General features: G+C 45.3%; 1 protein-coding gene across 7 annotated transcripts in view; it reads right to left on the bottom strand.

Annotated features, from left to right (window-relative positions):
• LOC144931565 (RNA-binding motif, single-stranded-interacting protein 3-like) overlaps positions 1-26,887 on the bottom strand; it is a 317,683-nt gene that overhangs the window by 274,521 nt on the left and 16,275 nt on the right. For 5 of the 7 annotated variants that reach the window (XM_078855566.1, XM_078855576.1, XM_078855585.1 and 2 more), the window contains exon 2: positions 5,065-5,133. The exons of 1 other annotated variant lie outside the window; for it this stretch is intronic. In XM_078855566.1, the coding sequence (XP_078711692.1) occupies positions 5,065-5,133 (69 nt within the window). Of the gene's footprint in view, positions 1-2,255; positions 2,473-5,064; positions 5,134-26,887 lie in introns of those variants that run through there. One more of the 7 variants, XM_078855605.1, reaches the window with a different exon arrangement.

A 26,887-nucleotide genomic window follows, 5' to 3' on the forward strand; every position in this document is an offset into this window, starting at 1 on the left:
AATGAGTACCTGGTGCGGTATGTACACATCGCCACCAGAAAGACAGAGACGGCCGGGCGTGGTGCTGGCCACCAACCCGTTCGTGTGCCACAACGCAGGTCTCCATGGGTGCTAATCGCTAAAAGCACTCGCCCCGACAGTCCGTTAAGGTTATGACAGGGGGTGGGAATCTTTTTAGCATTTGTGCGAGTGGATAGGCACGCCCCCTCCTGGGTGACACGACTGGCGGTCACACAAGGGCACGCACCGTGCACTCCCGCCAGCAGCGCATCCCACGACTGGAAGCTTCCACAAAACATGCCAAGTCTGCAACGCGACAGAATTGTTTTTCGCAGTAGCGGTCACCGGGCGCCTCGGGGTCGCTCATAATAGCCACGTGTGACCCCTGAGCCAGCACTGAGCCAGCACCTCTGAGATCGTGGGATACAATCCGTGGGATACAATCCGTGGGATACAATCCGTGGGATACAATCAGTGGGATACAATCCGGGGGCATCCCACATGAGATTCGAGCAGGTCGTTTGTGCGTAGCGAGTCTGGTTGTCTCGAGCAGGTCACAGATTAATTATTGCACGCGCACAAAAATCTATTTCCAAAGTTTTGTTTTGCAAGCCCAGGTCCAATTGACTGTTCAGCACAAACAATAATCGGGGACTTTAATCGACCGCGTGGACGCACTGCATAAGAAAGCATTGACACGATGTAAGACGGACACTTAAAGTAGGATGACCAAAAGGCCTATAATGTTCAACAACAAAATTGTGTGGTCTCATTGGTACTGCATGTTGAACTTCTTTTTCACAGTACGTAGCCAACCGTGCTCATCAGAGGTGCGGTTACAGAAGGTCCCTGGTGCTATTTGGGCCCTCGTGGATTTTTTGTATTATTACTTCACAACAACCGAAATATAAGGACAGAGAATATTTGTGCGAGTCCTGACAAGGTACAGATGTCTGTGCTGTTTTGTAGCAGACCATGTCCAGCGCAGCCAGTCCGTCCTGAATATTCGCACGTGCGGGAGTCGTACCGTGGTGGCTGAGGTAAGCGTGCACGGCAGCAGCCACTCGGAGAGCCAGCCGCGGCACATACTTTAATCCAATTGAACAAGCAAAAGAATAATAATCACCAGGCAACAGGAGTTGACGAGTGTTGCGCTCATGTCAGCGATGACAGGCTGAAGGCTACACTGAGTGGCCGTTGTCACCCTGCATAACACGCATCCATCTACTCATGGCTGGAGGCTTCAAAAAGCAATTTACCAATTTCCATTGTGCCACTTCATCTGCCAGTATGGACGACAGGCAGCAATAAAAGGCATTTCAAGGTAAATTAAAGGCTGGGCCTGGGTGTGGACCGAGCGCCGAATCACTCTATGGGGCGAATGCGAACTCAATCGCATCGAACTGGCCAATAACAAGGGGTTTCTTCTCCGTGCCACGCGAATTATCCTGCTTGCGCGCTGAGTGATGGCTTATTAAAAGGGGATTAGAGTGCCCGTGAATGGCTGTTTAGTACTAAATTATGGCAGATTAACTCTAATGAGACATTGTCAGTGGCTGAAGAACTGCAGTGCTGCTGCTAGCTGCATCCGTTTGAAAGATTCACGTTTTTATAATCGGTGGTTTGAGTATTTTACCCGTCACATTTTAACACGTAGTTCGCATTTTCTTTTTGGCAAAATAGAACATTATTAACTTCTATAAATGGATATTGCGAGTATTTCAAGTTGATGAGAGAGACTGCGTAAAAAAAAGTATGCTTAAGTTATCCAATTAACACACATTAGGTGAAGTATGTAAAAACAAAATGGCTGACAAACGACGTGTCCTCAATATAGGCGGGCCATCTTTACCAGCCAGGAGTCAAAATCCGTGCCCGTCTCGTCATTGCTGTGGGGTTTTGTAAATGGGAACGTGCGATTAGCTTCCACATCTCGCAGTACCAGGTGTGGTCGTTACCCCGATGTCCGCTGAGAGAGATTGCAGGTAATTCCCAGAGTTAAAACGCACAAAGCGAGATGTTGACAGACGCTAACCTAATGCTGGGCGAATAAATGCGCACAACAAAAAAGCAGACGCCGCACCTATCATGTGATATACACAAGCTGAGCCATTTATTTTTAACGCCACCAGATGTCTCCAATACACCCACATTAACCCCGTCACAGCCCATTTGTGTCAGGGATGTGTTGCGCAGCGGTTTACGTCTCTCACCTGGCAGAAAGTGTTAAGATCACGTCATACACCAACACTTACCGCTGCGTCGTACGATTACTGCCGCCTGTGTACTTCGCGAGCAGTGGACGTCTCAACAGCGATGATGGCTGTGGGAAGAGCGATGCTCAATAAGACAGCCAAGGTGGACGTGAATGATGAAGTTTCTCAGGCCAACACGGCTGATCAAAATTCCCTTTCGATTACTGCTGATGCAATACTGCGGAGGTTTCCGATGACATTAAGACAGAGCAATGGATGCCCGTTCCCGTAAAACACCTATGGACCACGGTCGCTCGTGAGGGTTGATTGACTCTGAATGTCACGTCCCTCCCATGCATAATACATCACAGTACTTTTACCCCATTTACAAGCACAACCAACACACGAGTAGACATGCTGGCAAAAACCTCAGAAACCATCCTCCAGAGCCTGCTTGCTCCTTCATCGTGATCATGTAGCTATGACAGCGAGTCTATTAAACGTGCATATTTCCTCTTCGCTTAAAGACTTGCATATGGTGTTAACCGAAGAGGAGATTGATGGTTAGTAAAGGTCACTTGCCACTCGGCAGGTGATTAACTTCACGGTACCCGTGGTTAAATGATCAATTTGGTAAACAGCAGGCACCCGACAGTATATGTTATAATTGCAATTTAGATTGTAAGATGTAATTTTATGCACCCGCTGAAATGTCACCTCAGGAACGGAGCATATCTGAGAGTACATGCACGGAGGAGATGGAGCCATGAAATCAGCGAGGGTGCGGGTGCTCAGTGGATCGCTACATCACAGGATCGGTGAAATATGGCAATGACTTGGGAAGGTCTTCATCCAGAAGTGAATTGATAATGGCTGATTATGAGAATGAATATTATGCATTGATCTGTCAAGAACTTGAAGCAATACTATACGCATCTTGCAATTATACACACGCACAAATATGCATGAGTGCGGTGGTAAATGTGAACAAAGTATAAATGTAGTACCTTCTTCAAGTGCTCAAATGATAAGAGGAAGGTTGCAAATTCAAATCCTTGTTCAGGGTCAAGTCAGACCACGATCATACAACCATTTTGTGAGAAGTTAATATTAGTCATCAATTGTATCGACTGGTCTCCACCATATGAATGTATAATTTCCACTGCTGGCTTACATAAGCCAAAGTCGATGATCACTGCCTTGCTACCCAATCTTTATTCATTAACCGCACAGCTGGATTACATTTCTATTGGTGATAGCTGCAGTAAAAAACATATCGTTGTTTGTATGCACTTGTGCATACTTATAATATTCTATTCACGTCATTGCAATGTAAATTGGATTTTCTTTTTTTACATTTCATTACACATTTTAAAAGCGTTACAGAAAATATGGTAACACATCATAGATCGTGCTTATTGCAGTGTCACAAACTGTTAAGTGGTTGGAATTTGACAATTCACGGCGAGGGTGCATTCCTGATTCCATTTACATAAGCTACGATGCTTGAAGCTCACGGCAGTCATTTAAATGCAGCCACTCGCCGGCAGTTTGCTTTGAGGACACTGTCCAATGCGCGGATAATTCTGCGTGATCCCCCCCCCCCAAACAAGAAAGGATGGGCAACTGAGGCAATCCCCATCTCCGTTGGGAATTATTCGCATCTGACACTGCCACTGTGCGCTCCTCGCGAGCAATGAGTGAGTAGGTGTGGACAACGCCCACCTGTGCACTGGACTTGGCACCGAGGGATCCGTGCCAGGATAGTTATGTTGGTCGGGCATAACTACAGTCCCATCAATCTACCCCCCCCCACACCGTCCCACACTCGGGCGCAATGCCCATTAGCCGAAGCTTGTGCTCCATCTTGCAGCGCTGAAATACGCCGACACTCGATGATTGGCCACACTCAGCGCGCTTGAATCAATTCCCAGCGGAGCACACGCACGCACGCAACGGCACAGACTGCGTAATGAACGAGCACATCAAGGCGCGTCCCATTTAGTTCCATAACGCTCCGCTCTGACCCAATAACATCTCCGCGCCATAACGAGTGGTTGCAATGTGGCCGTACATCCGTACTCATATCGCGCAACTGAGATTGATGCATTTGATTCCGAGAGACGCTTATTGTGCAACAACGCCGTTGCCATGCAAGGAATTGTAGCCCGACGCGAATCGCGAGAGTCTAATCCCACGAATATTACCGCGAGCCCTCTGGGTGCACAAAATGTTTTCCAGATCAATGTGAATTTACTGCACAAATTAAAAATGCGAGAGCCAAGCCGTGCACACGCTACCGTAGCTCGGCATACAGCCGGCGATAATGCCTCAATCGGCAATTTTGTGCAGGCTTTGATTTTCTCAAAAAGTGGGGAAGGGAAAAAAAGCCAGCCAGCACCTCGTGCGTTACATTAACAGCGCGACAGCCAGTTTGCTGAATGGTTTTAGTGTGCACCAGAGGTGTGGACTCGAGTCATGTGACTTGGACTCGAGTCAGACTCGAGTCATGAATTTGATGACTTGTGACTCGACTTGGACTTGCATAACAATGACTTTGTCCCACCTATGAGATGTGGACTCGAGTCATGTGACTTGGACTCGAGTCAGACTCGAGTCATGAATTTGATGACTTGCGACTCGACTTGGACTTGCATAACAATGACTTTGTCCCACCTCTGGTGTGCACACTAACAACCAGAGCCGTAACTGTGATATCCGCCTCCGTGAGCGGATTGCGCAGCTCGATAAAATATCTGAATGGCTACTCCGTCTGCATTGGCTTCAACATCACACGTGAGGTACAAATTGGGGAAATTGACAACATCAAAAGATGAGAATGTTGCTGCTCGGTGGAGTGTGCACCTACCTGCCAGTGTGTCTGGAACTCCCGTCTGCCGTATGAGGGCTCACTGGAATGCCTCATTCCCGCCGAGTACTGTCAGGTGGTGAAGTGGAGATACACAGAGACAAAGAATCAAATACTTTGCTACGAAACTAGAGTTTACACTGGCAGAACTTGTCGGGGCGGTTTTAAAACCACCATATTATAAACTACCAAAGGAACCCTAAGTACACGTGAGTCCTACTTTGTAGGAAGTCAACAGTGGTCATTTCTGTGGATATTCTGGTTCCCTGCCATGGGAATTTGGAATTTCCACCACAAGCAACGGGGCACTAAATGGAGCTTCGTGCCCCCTGTAATGCCAAGTTCGAGCAAAGACTTCTGACGTGCTCGACATGAAGGTAGGCGCATATAAATAGGTCAAAACAACTTTGTCGCTTACCACTATTAATTATAAGTTCACATTTGGAGACAATGGCCATTCTACAGCACCGTTCAACTTTTTGACTTATTGTCTGAGAAAGCGTTTTACAAATTGGAGAGAATTCATCCAATATGCACCAATTATTTCCAACTTTCCCAGATAAATGAACCGTTCATAAATCAACTCTCTTTCCGAACTTACGCCTGTGCTCGCACACCGCATGCAATCGGTCAATTATACTTTTTTCTAAATATGGATCTCTGCTCTATTAATATTTAACATGTGAAGAAAACCTTACTGTTGATTAATCCCCGTGAGTACATCATCAGGCACTAATCACCACAACCGCAAGGACTGGTTATTGATAATCCTCCAATCTGGCACGAACTGCACACCGAGCAACGTCACAAGAAACTGATGACGACACCGCCGTATGTAGAATGAGCTTCCTGCGGATATACGCAACGAGCGAGCGGTCCACCGCACTCTTCAAGAAGCAGGAGAGCCCACCCCCCCTCACTTAAGTTCTTCCTCCTCCCTTAACTTCCCCTCCCCATATCAACGTACACGCTCCCGCATGGGTGCCCCACCTGGGTGAGGACAGCGAGCCCAATTTCTCCCCTCCTCTACACTAAGGAGCATCGAGTTTTGGACTTGTATCCGTGGAGTTTCTGTGCCCCCCTGCCCACATCGTGGTTTTCTGGGTCTGTACCCGGCTCATTTAAAATACCATTTTTTAAAAATATATATGTAGGAGAGCGCTCGAGTGACACTTGGGTTTTGCCCCACACCTCTGACTTGTGTTTGCGACTCGCTGCAAGAATTCTGTGTGCATTATAAGTCAGACGTATTGTTACATCATTCGTGTGACTCCTTTCATGGTCGTGCACACAGAAATGTCCACATCTCCTTGGAGTCAGCCGAGCATCTTCGGCAAGCTCACCGAACGCAGATATCTAAGTGTCACCGGAATGCCGTCATTAGCAACTGGACAGTAGTCCCAAGTATGTGCGACCCCGTGGGACTCAGCTGTTCAATCGGCTGTTTGATCAGCAAGCAGCCGTCGTTGCAGACCGACTCTGTACGATCTCAGCACCCGCGTCTGCCAGGAAACGATACCGTGTCCACCAATGAACGCCCGCGGTAATGCGCACTTCAAATCAATGGAAGAGTGGTGCGCTCGTTTGGGTCTCTTTTGAAAGCAGCGTGGGCGAGAACAGCGGCGGTGCCACGTTAATGAGAGGCCACCTGTAACAGCTCCGCAGCAAATGCACTACTATTGGCTTCTGCAGAAATGAGACACTTCAGTGCATCGATTACCGGCAAAGGAGGGGTTGGCAATGTGCCTAGCACACCGCTTCGCCAGGGACTGCGCGTAGCCGGTGTTTAGTACGTGCTCCACATGAACCCACTTGGCAGCACAAGGTCTGTCTGAACTTCAGTACTTTTTGCGCACACAAAATCAAGAACAAAGGTCAACTCGGCCCATGGCTACCTACAACTATGTTCTGCATAGTATTTTAACGTTTCTTTTTCATGTTCACACGTTATATTATTTGTTTGCGCAATGTGATGCTTAATCAAGATCAGAAACGACACCGACCCTGAATGATGAATGTGCAGGTACTGTGATTATGGTGCCTGACTCAGACCACAAATTAACACTTCGACTGGGGGTCAACGTAGTCCACCATCGCTCCAGGGTCAGCATTCGTCCAAACAATCACTAACTTGAAATTTTGATCTAAAGCTTTCGTGACTGTAGGGATTCATATTCTTGGTTATTTCGGCAAAGTCACGTAGAAGGGAAACAATACAATAATATTGCAAAGTCACGTAGAAGGGAAACAATACAATAATATTGTTTCCCTTCTACGTGACTTTACCGAAAGAACCAAGAATATAATCACTAACTTTATTTATAACCATACAAAAGCCTATTTGGACAACTACTCTTTTGCAAAGCAGATCTAGGGCTTACCATCCAATAGGACATCAACAGTGGTCATCCTATGGAGAATCTGACGACCACCCATTGGCCACCAATGGAGATGAGTGCCACCCCATTGCTTTTGTTAGCAGGTGAGCAATTGACTTTAAAGTTTATTATGCAATACAGAGTTGATAACCATCATTAACCATTAAAATATGCAAAGCACTACGGAGGCAATTCCTGCGATTCCCGTTAAGGAGTCTCACGTTGGCGTACGAGGTCAGTCACAAAGAGTCAAAGGGTCAGTCGTGAGTGAGGGCACAGGCGATACACACAGTGCTAACGCTAACAATGCTGCGTGAATCACAAGTTATTTGAAACAAATCCGAGTGGTGTAAATCCTGCAAACGTGTGTTCATGGGTTAAGGCTCTCAAGGTTGAAAACACCTTCTCTCATAGGGTTTTTTTGCTGGGGAATATGCCGACTGTTCTTGACTCAAGGCATTCACCCTCCTGCCGCTCTTCTCCAGTGACACGTGGCAGTACATCAACGCTCCCTGCGGCGTCGCGGCCACATTTAAACTGGGCTCTTTCGGTCCGACATCCCATTTGGCAGGGGGTGACACTTTGGTGCTAACACACGCCCCCGCGCACACGTGCACCCACAGGCTGCCAAGGGTCGGGATGAAGTCAGCTCGTGCGAGCGGAAAATCCGCCCTGGGGTTTTGCAAGTGAAACTGCCAAAGTACTTTAACTTCCGGTAACAAAGACAAAGGTGTCCGGTATAGCCTTAGGAGGATGTTGGGGGCAAGTTCTGTCAAAGAAGCAACCTATGATGTTCGGCGCTGCACAGAAGGGGGTGGTGGTGTTGTCAGTTCCACGCCCGCACCGCCTTTATCTCCCCAGTGATGATGGTTTACACACCACACCAGGTTCTAATTTACGGCTGAGTCGGCCTTGGGGGTGGCCCAGAACCGGTTCAGATATTCATTGGAACCGATTCAGATATGTATTACTGAAGTTAGCCGTGAACAGGACTCGAACTCGAGTTGACAGGTTCAAAGTGCAGTGCGCTCACCAATACACTCCCGGTGACGATTACAAAGGGAAATATCTGTGGTGTAGCCATGGACACACTATTCGGGAAAGTGCTGTTGACGAGCACCTACCAATGACATAAAAGACACGTGCATTTAGCACTCAGAAAAAAACGTGAGCCATTTCATTTTTCTTCGTAGACATGTCACATGCATATGGCTGCATGCAGGATCGCTGGTAAACTACGCGAAAGCCTCTGTGGCTACAGAAGCACCGATTAAGTTACCCACATGAGAATAAGCGTGACGAGTAAACGACCGTGTCATACAACAACACACACACGTGTTAATATTGCTGTGCTATGAAATGAAAACGCGCCACCAAATCTAACACCTACTGGCATGCACACACAAAGAACCACTGGCGGAGCCAGTGGGGGGCAGGGGGAGTGGCACGTGCCCCCCCAATGATCCGATCGAAATCCCTAATTTCGATCGGATCATTGGGGTTTATTAGGAATAAATCGGCATTTTGCGACCCCCGCTGCCACTGTGTAGCATATTATTATGTTCCAGGGACTCTATGAGATGATAGGACAATAGTCTGAGTCCATTATTGGCAATAAGTAACGGCAAAGCAGTTATAAGTGACTCAGAATTGTGCGCAGTTGCGTATACAGTGCACGACTTCCCTGAAGGCATTCACCTTCAGCGAGCGCGATGCCGATCACACAACGCGGTTCGAATTCGACACTCGATCGATGGCTGCGCCATCGCCGCACACACGTCGAATAAAAAGCAAGGGACAAGTCCTTACTTACTAACAACTCCTTTATAATTTTTCATCGCTGGAGGGGTTGCCCCCTACCTGAAAATGTTGGCTCCGCCATTGCAAAGAACAGGAACAAATTTACAAGTTTTACCTAAATAATGCGGCGGTTAGCATAGTTGCACGTAGCGTACACGCGGATGTTTTTCCTTTGTGAAACGATGCTTGTTGTACACCATAATTACATTTGGCTGCAAGTCAAGATAATTCATGCAAATGGAGCAGCTGTTGTGGATCCATAGGGAAGCCACATCGCACAGGAGTCCCAATTTGATGTGGTTCTCTGCCAACCTACCCTCCTCCCCCTACACGCACGCTCATCCCAAAATTGCGTACGCATTTAAATAGCAATGCATCATCCAGGCCGATCCCAACCCTGAGAAAAAAGCTTGCGTACTCATTCAGGGAACTGAGCGCGTGTGAGCGAATGTCACTGTAAGAATGTAAACGATGGTCAGTAGAATTCCCCTGGTCTATGCTGGTGAGACTTAAAACCTTGCTTTAAAACAAATCCAGGAAATTCTATTTTTGTTACTGCTCAACAGCAACAATAATTTAACGCAAAAAACAGCAGGGATTAAATCGCTCCCCCTAAAATAAAAATCCGCACACTTTGCGCCACATGCGTCATAATAAACGCCGGTATTTGCATTTTATTTTTAATGAAATAAAATAAAATGTTCCATTTCAATGGGCATTTGCATCATGTCCCGTGTAGTAGTATATAATCATATTGCGTTGGCTTAGGAAGGGCTTAGTGGAGTTGCGCCGCAGTTCATATCACCCCTGCCGCGAGCCATTGCAGCCGCTCCTCAGCAGCCCCACAGATAAACGGCGACTTCTGTAGCCCAAAAATCCACGGGTTAATCCCTTAAGACCGCGGCGCAGCAGGGTTTACAGAACCTATTTGTTCTCGCCTTTGCATTCCTGTATTTGTGCAATCCGTGTTGCGATACCTTTACATGTGTTTATTGCTTAATTGCACACTTTGCATAGCATACCGCGTGCAATTGCTCCCCCCCATGCTACAACGCTAATTTACAACTTGTGGCTGTAAACAGTACCACACAATTGTTCATATCTAATTAATTAATGTGAATTTGTAAAGAGCCAACGGAGCTTTGCATTATATAGCTACAGCAAAAACAAGATTGCTCGTTTCTCTGCAGCGTCCCTCTTGGTTAAACAAGTGCACAGTGGAGATCCTAACAACCTCCGACATCATCGTAATAAAGTGGATCCTTTGTGAATGCTTGAAGGTCATGTTAAATGACATTCTTGCGGCTTTGCCATCATGTCGGGCAACGTAAAACACCAACTCCCACCCAAACACTCATACCACCAGGGGGGCAAATAAATGCAATTGTACTCTGTTTTTTTCGGTAAAGTCACGTAGGTACAAATATTTAATTTAATAAATGAAAACAACTACATTAAATCACGACGTTTCGGGCACTACACAAGCATCCGTCATCAGGTGGGAAAGCATGGCCTACTGCTGATACAGACTGTTTTACAGGTAGGAACAATGTTCCACACTGCCCACCAGGGATTTATTGTCTGTCTGTCTGTCGTGCATAAATAAATATATAATACACACAGCTCTTTGATTGGTGGAGACCTTACAAACAGCTCTTTGATTGGTGGAGACCTACTGCCGGGTACGGAGAGCGGAGGTGCCTAAGGGAGGAGGGACAGGGGAGGGGACTAAGGAAGGGGGGAGTCATGAGAGGAGCCTGAGGGGGGGGGGATCAGAGGAGGGGCCTAAGGGAGGGGGGGTCAGGGGAGGGGCCTAAGGATATGGGGGGTGGTCAGGGGAGGGGCCTAAGGGAAGGGAGGTCAGGGGAGGGGCCTGAGGATATGGGGGGGTGGTCAGGGGAGGGGCCTAAGGGGGGAGGGGCCTAAGTGAGGGGGGGTAAGGGGAGGTGTCTAAGCAAGGGGGAGGGGCCGATAGTTAAGGGGGCTGGCTACCTGGCTGTCTGCCTGGCTACCTCAAGTCAAGTTATATTTTATACAGGTAGGAACAACAGGTTCCACACTCCCCACCAGGGATTATTTGTCTGTCTGTCGTGCACGAATACGCTGTCCAACCAAGTTCCTACCTGCCCACTCCGAAGGAACGTGTTAAAGGTATGCATGAGCAGTAGGCCATGCTGTCCTTGCAGCCACGAAAGCTTCAAATCTAGAATAAATGCAATTGTGTTGCATCAATAATCCCAGTTGGAGGTAGACTCAAACCATAACCCCTCTAAGGTGGATAAAGTGAGTAGTAGCTCTTTGTGAGAAGTCAGCAATGGTCCTCACTTTCGGAATGCAGAGACTGTTGAACTTGTATATGCCTACCCACTTGGCTCAATGAAGCGGTCCGGGTCGGAAAGAAACTAATATCTCTGCACCCGGAACCACTATGGCAGTGGCTATGAGGTCTGAGTCTACTCTCCGGTCGAGCAGTGACCCGCAAAATATTCAGGCAGACTCTTAGTTTTTTTTCGGTAAAGTCACGTAGGTAAAAATAATAATAAACATAAATGATAAAAATTATAGGAAAAATTATAGAAATAAAATAATATAATTTATTATGTTTATTATTTATTTTTTTTATTAATTTTTATGATTGATTTTTACCTACGTGACTTGTGTTGCCTCCGAAACGTCGTGATTTATTATTTTATTTCTATTATTATCTCTATACTTTTTATTATTATTTATTTATATGTTTTACCTACGTGACTTTACCGAAAAAACCTAAGAGTATGAATCCTTGCAGTCACGAAAGCTTCAAATCTAGAAATATTCAGGCAGAAAAAGAAATGTTGTGGGCAGAGCTCAAAAAGTCATGCCTACGAAACGTACATTAACAATGCAAGAAGGGATCATGGGATACACCGAGCTTATCACGACTATTAATATGCAGGGGAAATAAATGTGCTAAACAATTCAATGAATACATAAATAGTAGCTTGCGCGTCCCTGTCGCAGTAACCTACCGTGACCACGTGTCGAGCATAAATATGGTTTCTGGACGTAATTAGCATCGAAGCTGAAGTGCTGGCAGCACACTGGTTGAAACAGGTGCTCAGCGAGCACAGGGGAACAGTGGCGAGAACAGTTCGCATCGTGCTGCTGGGCATTTTGTAATTAACGGTCAAGCACTGCAACGAAAGTCCAAAGCCACCGCGAGCTCAAAGAGCGCTTTTACGGCAGGCAGAGCGATCTATCGTGGGTCGTTAGGATTCCCCGCACCAGGTGCGGCCAGCGATGGTGATTAAACATTCCTTTATGCAACCACACTCTTCAATTACCTATATTGGCCACAGCTGGAGAAGGGAATTTGAAATTCCCGTGATAGATCACTCTGCTTGCGGTAAATGGAGTCAGAGGCTCCCTGGTCATGCACGCGATTTGCCGATGGGCTGATGGGTCATTTCAAATAACACTCCGGCGATGCAGGCCGGACAGCCGAGCACATTTGCGCTCGCTTTTCCATTCCGTTTGTCCCCGTCTCGACGCAAACGGAAATAAGACACGATTGGCTCGTTGTTTTGAGCAGCTATTGAGTTACCGGCGACTTAACTGGCTTTTCATCCCCAACTAGATTCCGCGGAGTGCCGGGCGTGTAATTAACCTTTACGATGGATCTTTACGATGAATCTACTCGAGTTTGAGCGGCCAATTATTGCAGAGTGCGTAACTAAATAAGTGCTCATAAAAAATATTTAAATCGGAGCAGTCTCTTAATAATCAACATTTCCCCAAGTTAGATCAATCTTCCACGGCACGCACTGTCCTTCCATCCGAAAATACAACAGTAAAAGCCAGACCTCACTCTGCTAGGTTTCAGACAAACGGATGCTAGTTGCCCACAAATTGAATAGCTTATATCATGGAATAAACCACGATTAATGAAATATATTCAAAGCATTTCCAACCTCAAATGAGAGTCACGATGCAATCATCTCTGTTTCTCTGCCCATAACAAGTGGTGAAATGTTTTCACATTCTAAGTGCGGTGACCATAAATAGGCCAGAGCAGACTATGGTACTGTACGGGTGGTGACAAATATATTGTGATATCAGTTTCGGTAGATGTGTAGTGACATCGCGGGATGTCACTGTGTAATGCTGGCCCTAGAGAGGCACGGCGTGCGATGTATTGACATCGCGGACACCACTTGGATGTGGGTGCAGTACCGGCCCTAGAGGGGCTCGGTGAGCGCTGTCTGACAGTGTTGAGTGGCACCACGCTCTGCGTGCAGTGCCGACCACTAAAGGATAGGGGGTGTGAGAGTGCCGGCCATGGCAATGGGGTTACTAAGGGCCATGGCACTCTGGTTGACTCCGAAGGACACGTGACCGGTAAAGTCTACACAGGGGCCCCAGGTGGGGGCTAGGGGTGGCCACGTGTCAGGGTCGAGAACCTGATCAGATAGAGGATTCTAGAAGGTGGCCGTGGCTAAGGGCGGAGCCAGCCACGCCACAGAGGATAAAAGCCGGGCCCCCAAGAGGGACCGGTGCTGTTGTTCATCCTGAAGAATCTACGTTCTACGTTTTACGTCCTACAAGAGTCACCGACACGTGGACCGGGACCCAGGCCAGGGTCAGGTCCATCGTAACTAACTCCAGTGTAATTAGAGGAGTTAGCCTGGTGGTCCACCACCATAGGCTGTTAATGTGTTAAGGGGTAATACCTAGTGTGTTGGTTTTAATAAATGTGTTGCCGCCAAGAAGTGCGTCTGCGACTCTGTTGAACTCAATACATATGGATAAATAAGTGGATTGTGTAATCACATGCTTATTCAACAAGGTTACTGCATAATTCAATATTATTGGTGATTTAATAAACTGTGAACACAACAACTCTGCATTCAGCCTCAGCGATCCATGTGTGAAGAGAATGTTGGGCAAAATCAACAAAATGGTCTGCACAACCTCCAAAGCACCTCACATGACATTCAAAGCCTAATGTAGCAAATAGAGCAGTTATAAAGAGAGGCCACATCTTTATTTCGATACAGGCTCATTGCAAAAATAAATTGCTCAGATTTTTGTTGTTAGTCGTCCATTAAAATGTTTTTATAACGATTATACTTGCGTCAATCTGGCGATCCGTTACAATGTCAGACGGTGCCCCAATGATTTGAAACTCCAAAGGTCTGCGTCGCATCATTATGCAAGGCAATGACTTTAAGTATAGCTCCATCCACGGAGAGTAATTCACAATGCTGGGAAGCCAAGTATCACCCTGTCCGGTGTAATGCTCGCGTGTGAGATGATGCGGTCCTCATGTAGAATGCTCTCTGGCACCGCAAGGTCATCTTTAGGCAATTTCATTTAGTTAAAACTGAGGGTGACATATGGAGAGGCTGGTCCCCCCCAATAGAATGTAGGATTTCCACCACTTTATGAGGCTCACCAAAGGATGTGAGAGCCACCTGATGGTTAGTAAAGAGTGACAACTGACATATGTACAAAAGTCAAGCAGTGACCATGAAATATGCTCACTCTGGGTACAAGGATGCATACATTACACGTTTCATCAATTTTTGTCATCTTACATAATTTTGCGTGTGGAATAATGTTTTTTTAAGCTTGCGTGTGTTATATGTAATAGATTCAAGTGAACTATGCAGCCAACAGTGGCTGCTACATTTGCTGCGTTGTAGAAAAAAAAATATTCTTGAATCGAACCGCAAGCCTACAATCATCACATGAAAGCATCATATTGCCGGTTTGGGTACACAATTACACCTCTGAAGCCCATTGCTAACAAATCGGAAAATTCAAGAATCTTCAGTGTGCGGCTGCGGTTCCCAAAATAGCACCACGAACCGTATAACGACTCATTGCCCGATTCAAAAATACCAAGAAGGCATCGTCACGGCGATACGCTCTGCTACTCCTGACACAATCATTTGGCTTAACCAGTTCAATTAAAAGTTATAGCTGTTGCTCTACATCAACATCAACTGTGCAAAAAAAGAAGCACAACAAATTCAACGTCAAAAACTGGCACAAATAAAAAGCGATCCGTGGGACAAGACAATTCCACAAAAGAACGCTCATCCCCACAAAGAGCGTAATCATTTGACCCGAACGAACCGATATCTCGTGCGCTTCAGTAATTAGCGCGCGTGCTGGGCGAGCATTGCCCCCGCTTCCTATATCTTTTCATTTGCAGCGGGAACATTTAATTCGCGTTGAAACGCTCGCACTGTACTTGTTGTGGCACCCTTCCAGCCTGGCTTCCACGGCTGCCACACAATTCCCACCGCCACTGTAAATTCAGCCGTCAGATAAATTTCAGGCTGGATTTCACGCACCTGGACCGCTCGGGGCTGCAATGCGCCATCAATCGGGGCGGAAAGGCACCGAGGGCAAACAACGACGCCCTGGTGGCATCACACATACAGGGTATCGAGAAGGCCTTTTGGGAGTTCATCCAAAAAAAAAACCTTTGCCTTCATGCCGAAAAATTCACAACACGAATCGGTGACACCGTTTAATATGGGGGGTTTTTGACGTTGAGAATTCATGGCAGGGGTTGGGAAATTCCAGCCTTCCCGCATCGGCAATTGCAATTTACAAAAGCACTGTGTATGCAGTGAGGAGTTTAGCCTCTGCTGCATCATCGGCACGATCATGAATTCAGAATTCACGACTGGCTTGCACAAACCAAGGTGTATGTTATGGCTTTGCAATCATAGTGTTACGCAAAGCAGAACACTGCACCTATGCGGATGTGTGATAAAGTGTTTGTGGTTTTAGTCACCGCTGATGTTTTGCTAAATGCTTGCGCTGCAGCATGCCAAACATACACCCTAACACGATCAAAATTTACGAAAACAAGAGGACATAATCTGCATGATAATTTTGCTATGTATTTCTATTTACAAAGCTGTCCCTATTAGTGGTGGCTTGTAGTACAAATTGTCAAACGACTTTATATTTGAACCAATCTATCGTAACAACCTATATATTTTAATTTGAAATGTATCTGCACAATCAAAGTCTTCTGTCTGCTTGTTTGTCTCGCGTATATGTTTGGAGAGTGATTTAAAACCACAAATGATGACGCTCCGATGTGTCGTCGCTAGTTAATTTGGGTGAAAATAAGTGGGGGAAGAGACCACAGTTGAGGAAGGAGCAATGGGAATACTGCCATGGTTAGCTGAGCTATAGAAGACAGCCACGACATCCCTCCTGGTGGTCCCAGAAGACCATGCTGTTTCTCCTTGTTATACTTCACATGAGCTGTAAATAACGCAGCAGTGCAACAGATAAAGGATTCATAACGCACTAATAGCACTGATTTGATCTACTGCCATTTATTTCCGTAACGTCCACATGGCGCACGACATGTGCCGTATATAGCACACGTTATATTCGTACAGCATAAAATAATATGGCACTTTGCTGTATCTTTATACTCTTTACTAAATTTGGCTTACGCGTAAATAAACAGAGGATGCGTTAGCACCACGTGTGTCCTTGAGAAGACGACTCCCTCTTTCTTCCTTCCACCCTCCCCTCTACCCCCTCGGCACGATCTGGGGCTTGGGGTGGGAGGGGGCACAGGGGAGACCTGACAGCCGGCGAAGAAGCGTTTCGATTCTTGTGAAATAAATGAGCCATCTCGAGCACGGGATGGGTCAACAAAGCAGCCTCCTGATGAGAAGCATATGCTTGCGTTTGTGTGCACATGCGCAAAAAACACGCAGCTTATATTATCCAAACATTACAAGCGATGCAATTAAATAACTACATTTTTCACACATTTCAACAAGGACATGCCATGGATTAACCCGAACACTAACCCTCTCTGTCTTGACAACGGTTGTGTCGTATTTTTATGTTCAGTAGGGTCTGTCACAGCAACAATGCATTAATAAATTAAGCAAAGACAGTCCTACTATGTGGATGTACAGCCCTTAGTCACTTCACTGCTATATGAGGGCCCGTGCAGTGTAGGTCGTGGGGTTATGTGACTATACTTCACCATACTGGTCAGTGCAGGACAGTAAATTCTGAGTACAGTAAACACATTCAGCAGGATGGCGTAGTGGAAGGGCACGATCCTGAATTCAATCCCCATTTAATGGGTCAACTCGGCCCTGCATGCTTCCAAATGTACACTTTGTGGGAAGGAAATAATGGTTAGTTTATGAAAGACTAGCCCCTGATACAGGACCGTAGAATGTCTCCCACTAACTCAGGATTTTCAATTGAGATGAGCGGTGTCCAATGTTGATTTCAGTATGGGGATGCACTTTTACAATTCTGAATTTTGATATCAATAAGCGAAATTTGTAATTAATGTATTTTTGTAATTTCTTTGAACGTGTACGCGTGATGTGCATGTACATTGGACGAACAATATAAATCATAGACGACCGATAAAGCACACACTAAATATTTGATGTGTGTATTACAGTACTGTAATAACAAAAAACATTCATTTGTAATGTAGAAAATGAAGCATAGGCGAGAAAAAGCATCCACATATCTTTAAGTGTTAAATAAAACTCAAGAGACTGCAATGCGAGTTAAATGCAAGTACTAGACCGAAAAGCCACACCACTATCATCATGAACACTTCCTTATAACAGAAACCATACCTAATAGGATACAATTTTCAGCCAATTAAAGGAACGTTAGACTATGATACATCTTTGGTACTGATGGAAATGTAGAGGTTTTTAAGCATGTGTTTAACAATGTTATGTTGATGGTGTTGTTTTCAACACATTTTCCAGACAATTAATTATCATCATGCCAATGTTATCAGCACTGACTTAAAAAGTCTGACACATCGTCCGAAAATGTGATATGAAGAATAGCTGTTGTCAAAAAGAAAACGGCCAAGGCATTGCATTAAATTACAGCAGAGGTTGTGAAATAAACTCAATAATGAACTCAAGTTATAACTTGTTACGTTTAATGGTACATACAATGGGTAGTGTCAATTATTCACATTGTTTTGGCTGAAAATTACCACGACATGGTTTTAATAGTCCGGCATTTCTATTATGAGCAGCCCCTTTCTCTATAGATACATCACTTTCCCGTCTGTTTTTAGCGTCTCCCTCGAGACGTCACCTTTGCATGACCGAGCGAGCGCCAAGGTCAGGAGGCAGAAAAGGCCCGTTTGTCTCACACGCGGGCTTAATCCAAGCGTGGCTTGAACTGGGAGGCTTCCCTGCATTCTACGAGCCACGGCGTTCTTCTCGTAACACCCACACACTTTTCTACTTAAAATACGCGTGATTGTTCATTTCCTCTCTGGCCCAGAAACCAATGCATATCTCTGCATGCTTTCATTCAACTTAAGGAATTGCGTTAGCGGCGGTGGTAGTGTTTGACCACAGATAAACAATATTTATATCCCTCCCACCGTAAACATAATTAACACGACCCGAAAGCAGGAACAGACAATGAGATAATATTTCCACCAATTGGCTTTCCATTCTGCTCTAAAGAAGGGTGATTATCACAAATGTTTGCCTAACATTCTTTTTGTACCATGGTAAATCGGCGTAAATGACAAGGATAGTGAGGTGATTTCAGTTGGTGCATGTGTAGTAGGTTCAAAGAGACTTGGACGACGTAGTCGGAGGCACACTTATTTATTGAACGTTCCACTATATACAGGCCAAGATATACAACACTCGAAGGGGTATCGGCCCCTTCACCCGTCTAACAGGGAGATCCCACAATCTCTATCCTGGCTAGCCTACTCCCAGGTCCTCCACTTCAGAGCTAGGGGAGGCTAGCTGACCCAGCTCTGGCCAAGCTGGGATTACGGCACCCTGAGTCCCCAGACCGGCTCTTACAAGAGCATCGGTTCTGGGCTCTCGGGGCCACGCCACTGGCTTGCCCTGGTCGGTCCTTAGAAGGACGGCGATCCAGTGGAGTCCGAAGGCCTATCTAGCCGGTCTTCCTTCTTCGCTGGTTTAAGCTAAACACTGAACCCCGAGCCCACCGGCTCACCGCCTTATATAGCAACTCCCCCCACCGAGGGGTGGGGCCGTGGGGGATCATAGCGCCGTTTTAGCCCCCCAGGCTAAACGGTGCGGACGTGGATGTAAGCATCCTTCCGCGTGCGGGAAAAACCACCCCTGGTGTGTTTGTTCGCCCTATCGTAACACCTCTACACATGTCTGCAAAACAACTGCCGATTCTAAGGGGTGGGCAGATATTTAGAGGCAGAGCGATGAGTGATGCTCAAATGCCGGTTTTTAGATCCGGACTCCACTGCCTATTAAATGTAACTGATTGTACAGTACATATTCTTTGGCTCTTTCGGTAAAGTCACGTAGAAAGGTTCATAATAGTTTTTTAACCTTTCTACGTGACTTTACCGAAAGACCCAAAGAATATTAATTCCTGCAGTCACGCAAGCTATAAGTCAAGATTTTATTGATTGCACATCTACTATTGTAATTTACCTGTCGCAATAGTACAATCAGTAAAATCAAATTGACCCAAGTTATGCAGGACAGAAATTTGACACCCAATCCAGCACACACTGTGCAAGTCCTTGATTATAATATGACCTAAAAGGGGGAAATGGTGCTACGACTCGATTTTGTGTGGTATCCGCGGATATAACTTACCCAGGGGGACCTAGGCTTGCAAAATGTTTCTAGACTGCATTGATTTTGAAGGTCCATTGGTTGATGGCATAAACAATATTTAATGTATGTCCTTAAACAACTGTATGTACCCCCACCTCTCCCAAGACGTCTGGTCAGCGTGAAAATGTAGGTCCAATACTTATCGAGATGGGGCTGTCTAGAGCGCCCTCTTGCGGAGGTCCTTTCTACCAGCAGTTACGTGAGAAACAAATTGCAGGGCTGCACCATATTACCTTGCATTTTACTTAAACAAACCGATTTTAATCTTGATTTTAATCTTGATTTGAAGCTTTCGTGACTGCAGGAATCCATACTCTTTGCTTCTTTAGTTAAAGTCACGTAGGTATAAAATAAACCGATTTTCCTGTTCAATATACGAATGTTTCTATTGTCTACGGGTGTGCACAGCACGCCACTGAACTCCCACACAGACACCAAGGCAAGGGCTGATGTGTCACGCTCGGAGACATTCTTTCCAGCAGCCACACAAACGGGAACCTTTCCCCACCCCCTCCCAAACGCACGCTCGCCACCCACCATGACGCCTCTCTCACCAAAGAAGGGAGCTGCCCCATCCCCGGCCATAAAAACGGAACCCCCCTTACGCGCCCCCGCATTTCATTATCCCCGGACATGCCACGACAGATTTGCAACGCTATCACACGCGCGCTCGGCGTGCACAGAGCCAGCGCTGTGTGCCGTATCCCTTCTCTCTCGCGCGCGCGCGTGCGGTGCATTCCACATCCGTGACTGCGAACTCGGCTGTTCTGGTTGAGCAAATGAAAATGGTATGCCAGCACCGGGTACAGAAGTGGTATTGTACAATGCAGCACGCTAAGCGTGCACATCAATTGCAATCTCAAAACATAGGGACAAAGCACATTCATGAAATATGCTGCTCTCAGAAATACAATTTCAGCGTATCACGAGACGGTCACGAAAGCATCCGAGCACTCCTCATATTACACAGTATATGAAATCTTAATTATGGTAGTGTCCGTTACAGTGGAAGTCTAGAGTTCAAATATATATATACATACATTGTAGCACTGAATTATTGGTATTATATTCCCGTGGACATGGAATATATAAGAGCCAAAGACAACCTTCATAATGAAGGTTCCATGAAGACGCAAAGACGTCATATCCGCGCCGCTGTCCATTCTCATCCATGCATCGCTATTCACGGTTCGTCCAACTCCCATAAGCAATTTCATGAATTGTTGCATGTGGTTTTGTAATTACATTTTGTGTTTTCTTGTGTCAACACTTCGACCATCCTGATTGTGTTTCCCAGAACTGAATGTCATGTTCTCTCGCAACTAATCCCACCTTCCTAGTCCCTGTGTAGTGTTCTTAACGGAGGCACACACTTTTGACTTGGAGGCAACACGTTTATTACACAGCCCCAACAGGGCTAACTACATAAACGTACACACACTAACTAGACCCAACAGGGTAACAACACCTAGGCTTAACGGGGTAACGACATAACCGGCTCAGTCAGTATCATGCTGTCTGACCCACGTTGCCAAGCGAAGACCGAAGATCGAAGAGACGTAGCGCCGAGGGTTGATTCCAGAGAACAGCCAAGAACGCTCTCGGGACTGCCCCTTTATGCTCCTGAGCGTGGCCTCGCTCCGCCCTCGGCCACGCCCCCTTATGGATCTTTCCAGAAGGATCTGGAGCCAGTATCACGTGTCCCTCAAGCCCCTTTTGGGCCCTCTTTCAACCCCGTGCCGGTCACGTGCCCTCTCAGGTTCACCCAGACGGTCACGTACTTACGTGCCCTGTCTCTGCCCGTCAACTGGACCATGCCCTCGAGGGCTGCTTCCCCTGCCGTCCCTACGCCGGTGCCAGAGAGAGGCGCAAGGCGCACAGTCACCGGCTTGTGACCATAGATGACGCACACGCCAGAGAGACTCTATCAATGTCTCTACACGTGTATTGTTTTTGCCCACTTTCAAAAATAGCCATTTAAAAATCTCTGCTTGAGACAAACTACAATCACGACACACCGCCTATAGTGGTTAACAAAGTTCACCGCTGTTGGCACCTTCTTCGTGATGCACAACGAGCGGCTGCCGCAGTGAGACACTCTCCAAGTCTGTGTCTGTGTGGGGTTTTGTGGATAATTCCGAGCGTGCAGGAGAGTTGCTTTTTGAGCGCGCTGATGCCCATACAAATTCGCCAGCACAAGCCTCGGCAAGCACATTGCACCTGACGGCTGTCTGCCCGTTGGTTTGAGAAAGTATGACTCAAATCAAAGTGAATTTCCCATGTACGTCAATTTGCAGTTGCATGCCAGCAAGCGAACCTGGGCATCTTCACCTGCACATTGTTCCCTCCATGCACATTTTGGAGCCAGATGGTAACGGTTCCACGCAGTCTGGCTGCCAGTATGTCCGCTACCAAGACACTAACGACTGGCTTTCAACTTGAAATAAAATACTAGCAGTTAGTTCCCATTTTCCCCATACGGTGTTTGAACTTCGAGTGCTCTCCGTCACAAATTGTAGAGGTAAAAAACCCCCACTGTGAGTGTGACTTGCTCTGGACTGATGAGCGCACTCTAAACGCATCACCTTGCCCTGATTTATGCGGAAATAAAAAAACGCTTTATCTCACCTGATTCATTGAGATAAATACTAATGCTAACGGGCCAATATTATGTAGATACAGGTATTTAGAAAAGTACTAAAATATTGACATTTGTCGATTGTTTTGTTTTCTTGTTGTACGTATGAATAGATTAACAATACAACATTGATATACAGCAGCTTCATAGCGCAATGGGAATAAAAGCATCCGCTTCAAACTCAGCGGTTAATTAAGCATGTGTGCAAGAGCACATAATACTCAGCACTCCCGAGAACACTTCCGTTGTAATAACAACAACCGCCATTCGCTACGATGTGGCGGTGACATCAACGCTTGTGCCAGGCTATGTGCACTTTAATGCCACGTGCGGTGTCGGACGCCCGCTGGCAGGAAGTCAGACCCAGGTGCCATGGGTTGAATAATTGAGATGACTGGTTGATGCACCACATGTGCCCCCTACTGTGCCAACTTGCTCTGTTTTGGCCGCCCGACGCTCCACTCGTTGTTGTTGAGCGTCGCTCCTCCGCCCTCCGTTGTTATTGAAGGGCGACTGCCTCCAACTGCCCAGTAGCGTCCTTCACGAGCCTCCTCCACAAAGACCGATCTTGACACCGCTGATACCAGTCATTGGCAAGTCCACTCAGTTCCATATCCTCAGACCACATAATTCCACCTTTTCTCTAGCTTGTGCCGCGCCCCTTTAGCCCCCTCTATCCAGTCGAACAAAAGCTGTTTGGGCGTGCGGTAATACAATAGGGTACACACGCAGTCCAGAATTAAATATGAATAAAAAATATTTCCTGTTTAGGCTATACAACTCAGAATCCCATTGAGGTCAATTAGATTGACCTTGGATTAGCACGGTTGGCTACGTATGGTGCAAAAGAAGTTCAACATAATTACTGTACATACATATGAAATGAATTGTATGGAGGGAGAAGGGTCCCCATCATGGGAATGTGGAATTGCCACTGCTAGCACAGGACCAACTAGAATAATGAGAATTGCTCCAATGGTCTGTTGAGCATGAAGACACTGGTTTTCTGGCTTTGACAAAGATTACAGGAATAGAAAATAAGGTTTTCGCTGAAAATTGCACCACTGGGCAACATTGGCAAAGGGCTTACAAACAAAAGTCAAATTAATAATATAGTTTCAAAAGACAATGTACTGTTGTAACACTAATATATTGTATACATATTCCAAATGCAGTATAAATGCAAGTACTGCACAGTGCGTTTATCACGTGCTCCTTTTAAGTCTCAACTTTCTTCACTCAAGTTCCAAGTGGCATCAGTGAAATGACACTGGTCATAAAGCCTTCAGATCCCACCATTTTGTATGGCTGTTAAACTCGTTCTCCTTATTGTAACCCCGTTCTCTGACGACACGAAATCTCTTCGAGCACACAACCAGTGGCGTGGCTATCCAAGGTGCAGGCAATGCACATGTACTGGGGCCCAGGTATCAGACAATGAAGAAGGGGGAAATGTGAACAGGGAAGCCCCCTTTTATGCCTTGCATCATGGCCCATACCAACCATACTATGCCACTGCACGCAGCTTCTATAAATGATAGGATGCCTGCCTTCACAGTGATGCGACTCATTGGTACAAATGAAAGGAGAACAATGGATATAACATTCAGGGAAATGAGCTTTCGTGACTGCAGGGATTCATCTTCTTGGTTCTTTCGGTAAAGTCACGTAGAAGGGAAGTAATAAAATAATAAAAATAAAACATAATAAAATAAAATAATACATTATTTTATTTTATTATGTTTTTTATGTAACTGACCATGTGGCACTGTGGAAGAGTAATTTTTTCACACTTTGAGTCCTGGTCGAGGGCGACTTATCCTATCATCTCTCTGAGGCTAATTAGACGAGTACCACTTTATGGGAAGGCATTCGTTTTTCTTCCTAGGGATAAACTTGCGATTGCCATTAGCATTTGGAATTTTCACCAATTGATGATAGCCACTGATATATTATCATCACCCCCATGCTAATTTGAGCAAGGATCCACTTTGACTTGACTTAACAATAATGAATAATAATGAATAAAACATTTCCCTGAATCTTCTTGGTTCTTTCGGTAAAGTCACGTAGAAGGGAAGTAATAAAATAATAAAAAATAAAACATAATAAAATAAAATATATTATGGCGGTGGTTACATGCCCATGCAAACTATGAAGTTATTAAAATGAAATGTTTATTGAGTGGAAGCTGTTACTGGGTAGCTGACAGTGGGGTACACAGAACATACTCTGTGCTTAAACACAGCGCAATAGTTGATTGCACAATGAGGCTTGCACACTCAAACAGACATGGCAATTACATTTCTATAATGCACTTTAGTTTACGAATATCTTAATTGGAAATTAATAATACTGTCTGCACAATGCAGAAGTATTATTTTTTTGCAGGTTCAGCAATAGACATCATTAAATTATTATAGCATTCTAAAATTACTTGTGTAACCTCTGAACAATCGTTATTTGGTAAAGCACACTGATTAACCTCCAGGAGCAAATAATTAGTAGGAAGTATTTAACCACAGCCTTACCATCAATTTGTTAATCAATAATGATAATTTTTAATTAATATACATTCCAAAACACATGATCACACTATGAAAATATATCTTGACTTAAAGCTTTCGTGACTGCAATAATTCATATTCTTTGGGTCTTTCCGTAAAGTCACGTAGATAGGTTTAAAGAAAATAACAAAAAACTACGACGTTTCGATCACAACACAAGCGATCGTCATCAGGAGGAGAAAAGAGGAAAGCTGCTGAGGCAGGCCGTTTAAAAGGATTAAAATGGGTGTAGCCCAATGGTCATAAACGAAGTGGGTGGGACTCGTAATGTTAATGTGAGAAATTAGCATGTTAATGTGAGATCAGAAGGCGACCTCCACGACGAGGGCGCAGAAGTGGCTATGTTAATTTGAGAGATTAGCATGTTAATGTAAGATCGGAGAGCGGCATCCCAGATGACGGCGCGGAAACATCACAGCCAGTTATGATTTAAACTGGTTAATAACGTCCATCCATATTCTCGGTTCTTTCGGTAAAGTCACAGAGATAGAACAACACAAGCGGTCTTCTTCAGGTGGAAAAAAAAGGGCAAACCTCCAGATGTAGCTGCTTATAAGGGCTCCAGAGTGAGTGGGCGGGGGAAAGGACTGCGCGAGAGACAGTTTAAGTCATAACTGGCTGTGATGTTTCCATCCTACCTGCCGATGTTAGCAGTTATTTCCGACTCTCTGAGTTACATTACCAGGTTAAATATATTTACATTACCAGGCTAAATGTCTCACTAACACAGCCACCGCTGCTCCTTTCCCTCGATGTGGCAGTGGTTCTCGTTTTTTAACAGGCTAAATGTCTCACTAACACAGCCACCATTGTGGTGGTTCTCTTACATTGACATGCTAATCTCTCTCAATAAAATGGCCACCTCCACAGCTTCGGTGGCATCCGGTTTTCTTACATTGACATGCTAATCTTACATTAACAGATTGACATGCTAATCTCTCACAATACAATGGCCACCTCCACAGATTTGTAGTCGTGGAGGCAAATCAGCTCTCCGATCTTACATTTACACGCAAATTCCATCTGTCTAGCCCCGCACACTTATCCTTGGGCTACACCCATCTCAAACCAATATAACATCCCGCTTTAGCAGCTCTCCCGCTATATTTTTTCACCTCATTACGATTGCTTGTGTTGCAATCGAAACGTCGTGATAATTTTATTTGTATTATTATTTTTATATATATGTGGCTTTACCGAAAGACCCAAAGAATATGAATTCCTGCAGTCACGAAAGCTTTAAGTCAAGAGTTAATAGTTAGTTAGAAATGCGGTATTATAATGCGATGACTGTTTATCAAGTGATTGTGAATGTATATGTATTTTAGGATGTAGATAGAACAGCAAAAATGGATGTCTTGCCAAGGGCATGTTGTGCAAAAACATTCAAAGCAGACAATAGCAATTCATGGAACAGGTCTTGGTGGCAACCTGGCACTCCTCTTTGATTTATTATGAGTGTTCCTTTCAAGGACTCGTACACTCACAAACGTTGTTACAATTCTACACGCTTCCTGTTTCTCTTTCAAACAAAAGCGACTTGGACCAGTCGTAGATCTCAAGGCTGGACACTTAATTATAAGAAGGTATGCTTGGGTGAAGCTAACTTGTAAGAAAATAAATGGTACGAGATAAACAAATTATGTTTGTCAAAGTAATTGAATTTGGACAAATTACGTGAACATTTGGATGAAGCTAAATATAAATTACTTACCTAAGATATCATGAAGTTATCATTGGATTGTTTAACAAATAACATTTCAACCAAATCATGCATGAGTATAA

This window comes from Lampetra fluviatilis, chromosome 1 (assembly GCF_964198595.1).
Source record: "Lampetra fluviatilis chromosome 1, kcLamFluv1.1, whole genome shotgun sequence".
Taxonomy (NCBI): Eukaryota; Metazoa; Chordata; class Hyperoartia; order Petromyzontiformes; family Petromyzontidae; genus Lampetra; species Lampetra fluviatilis.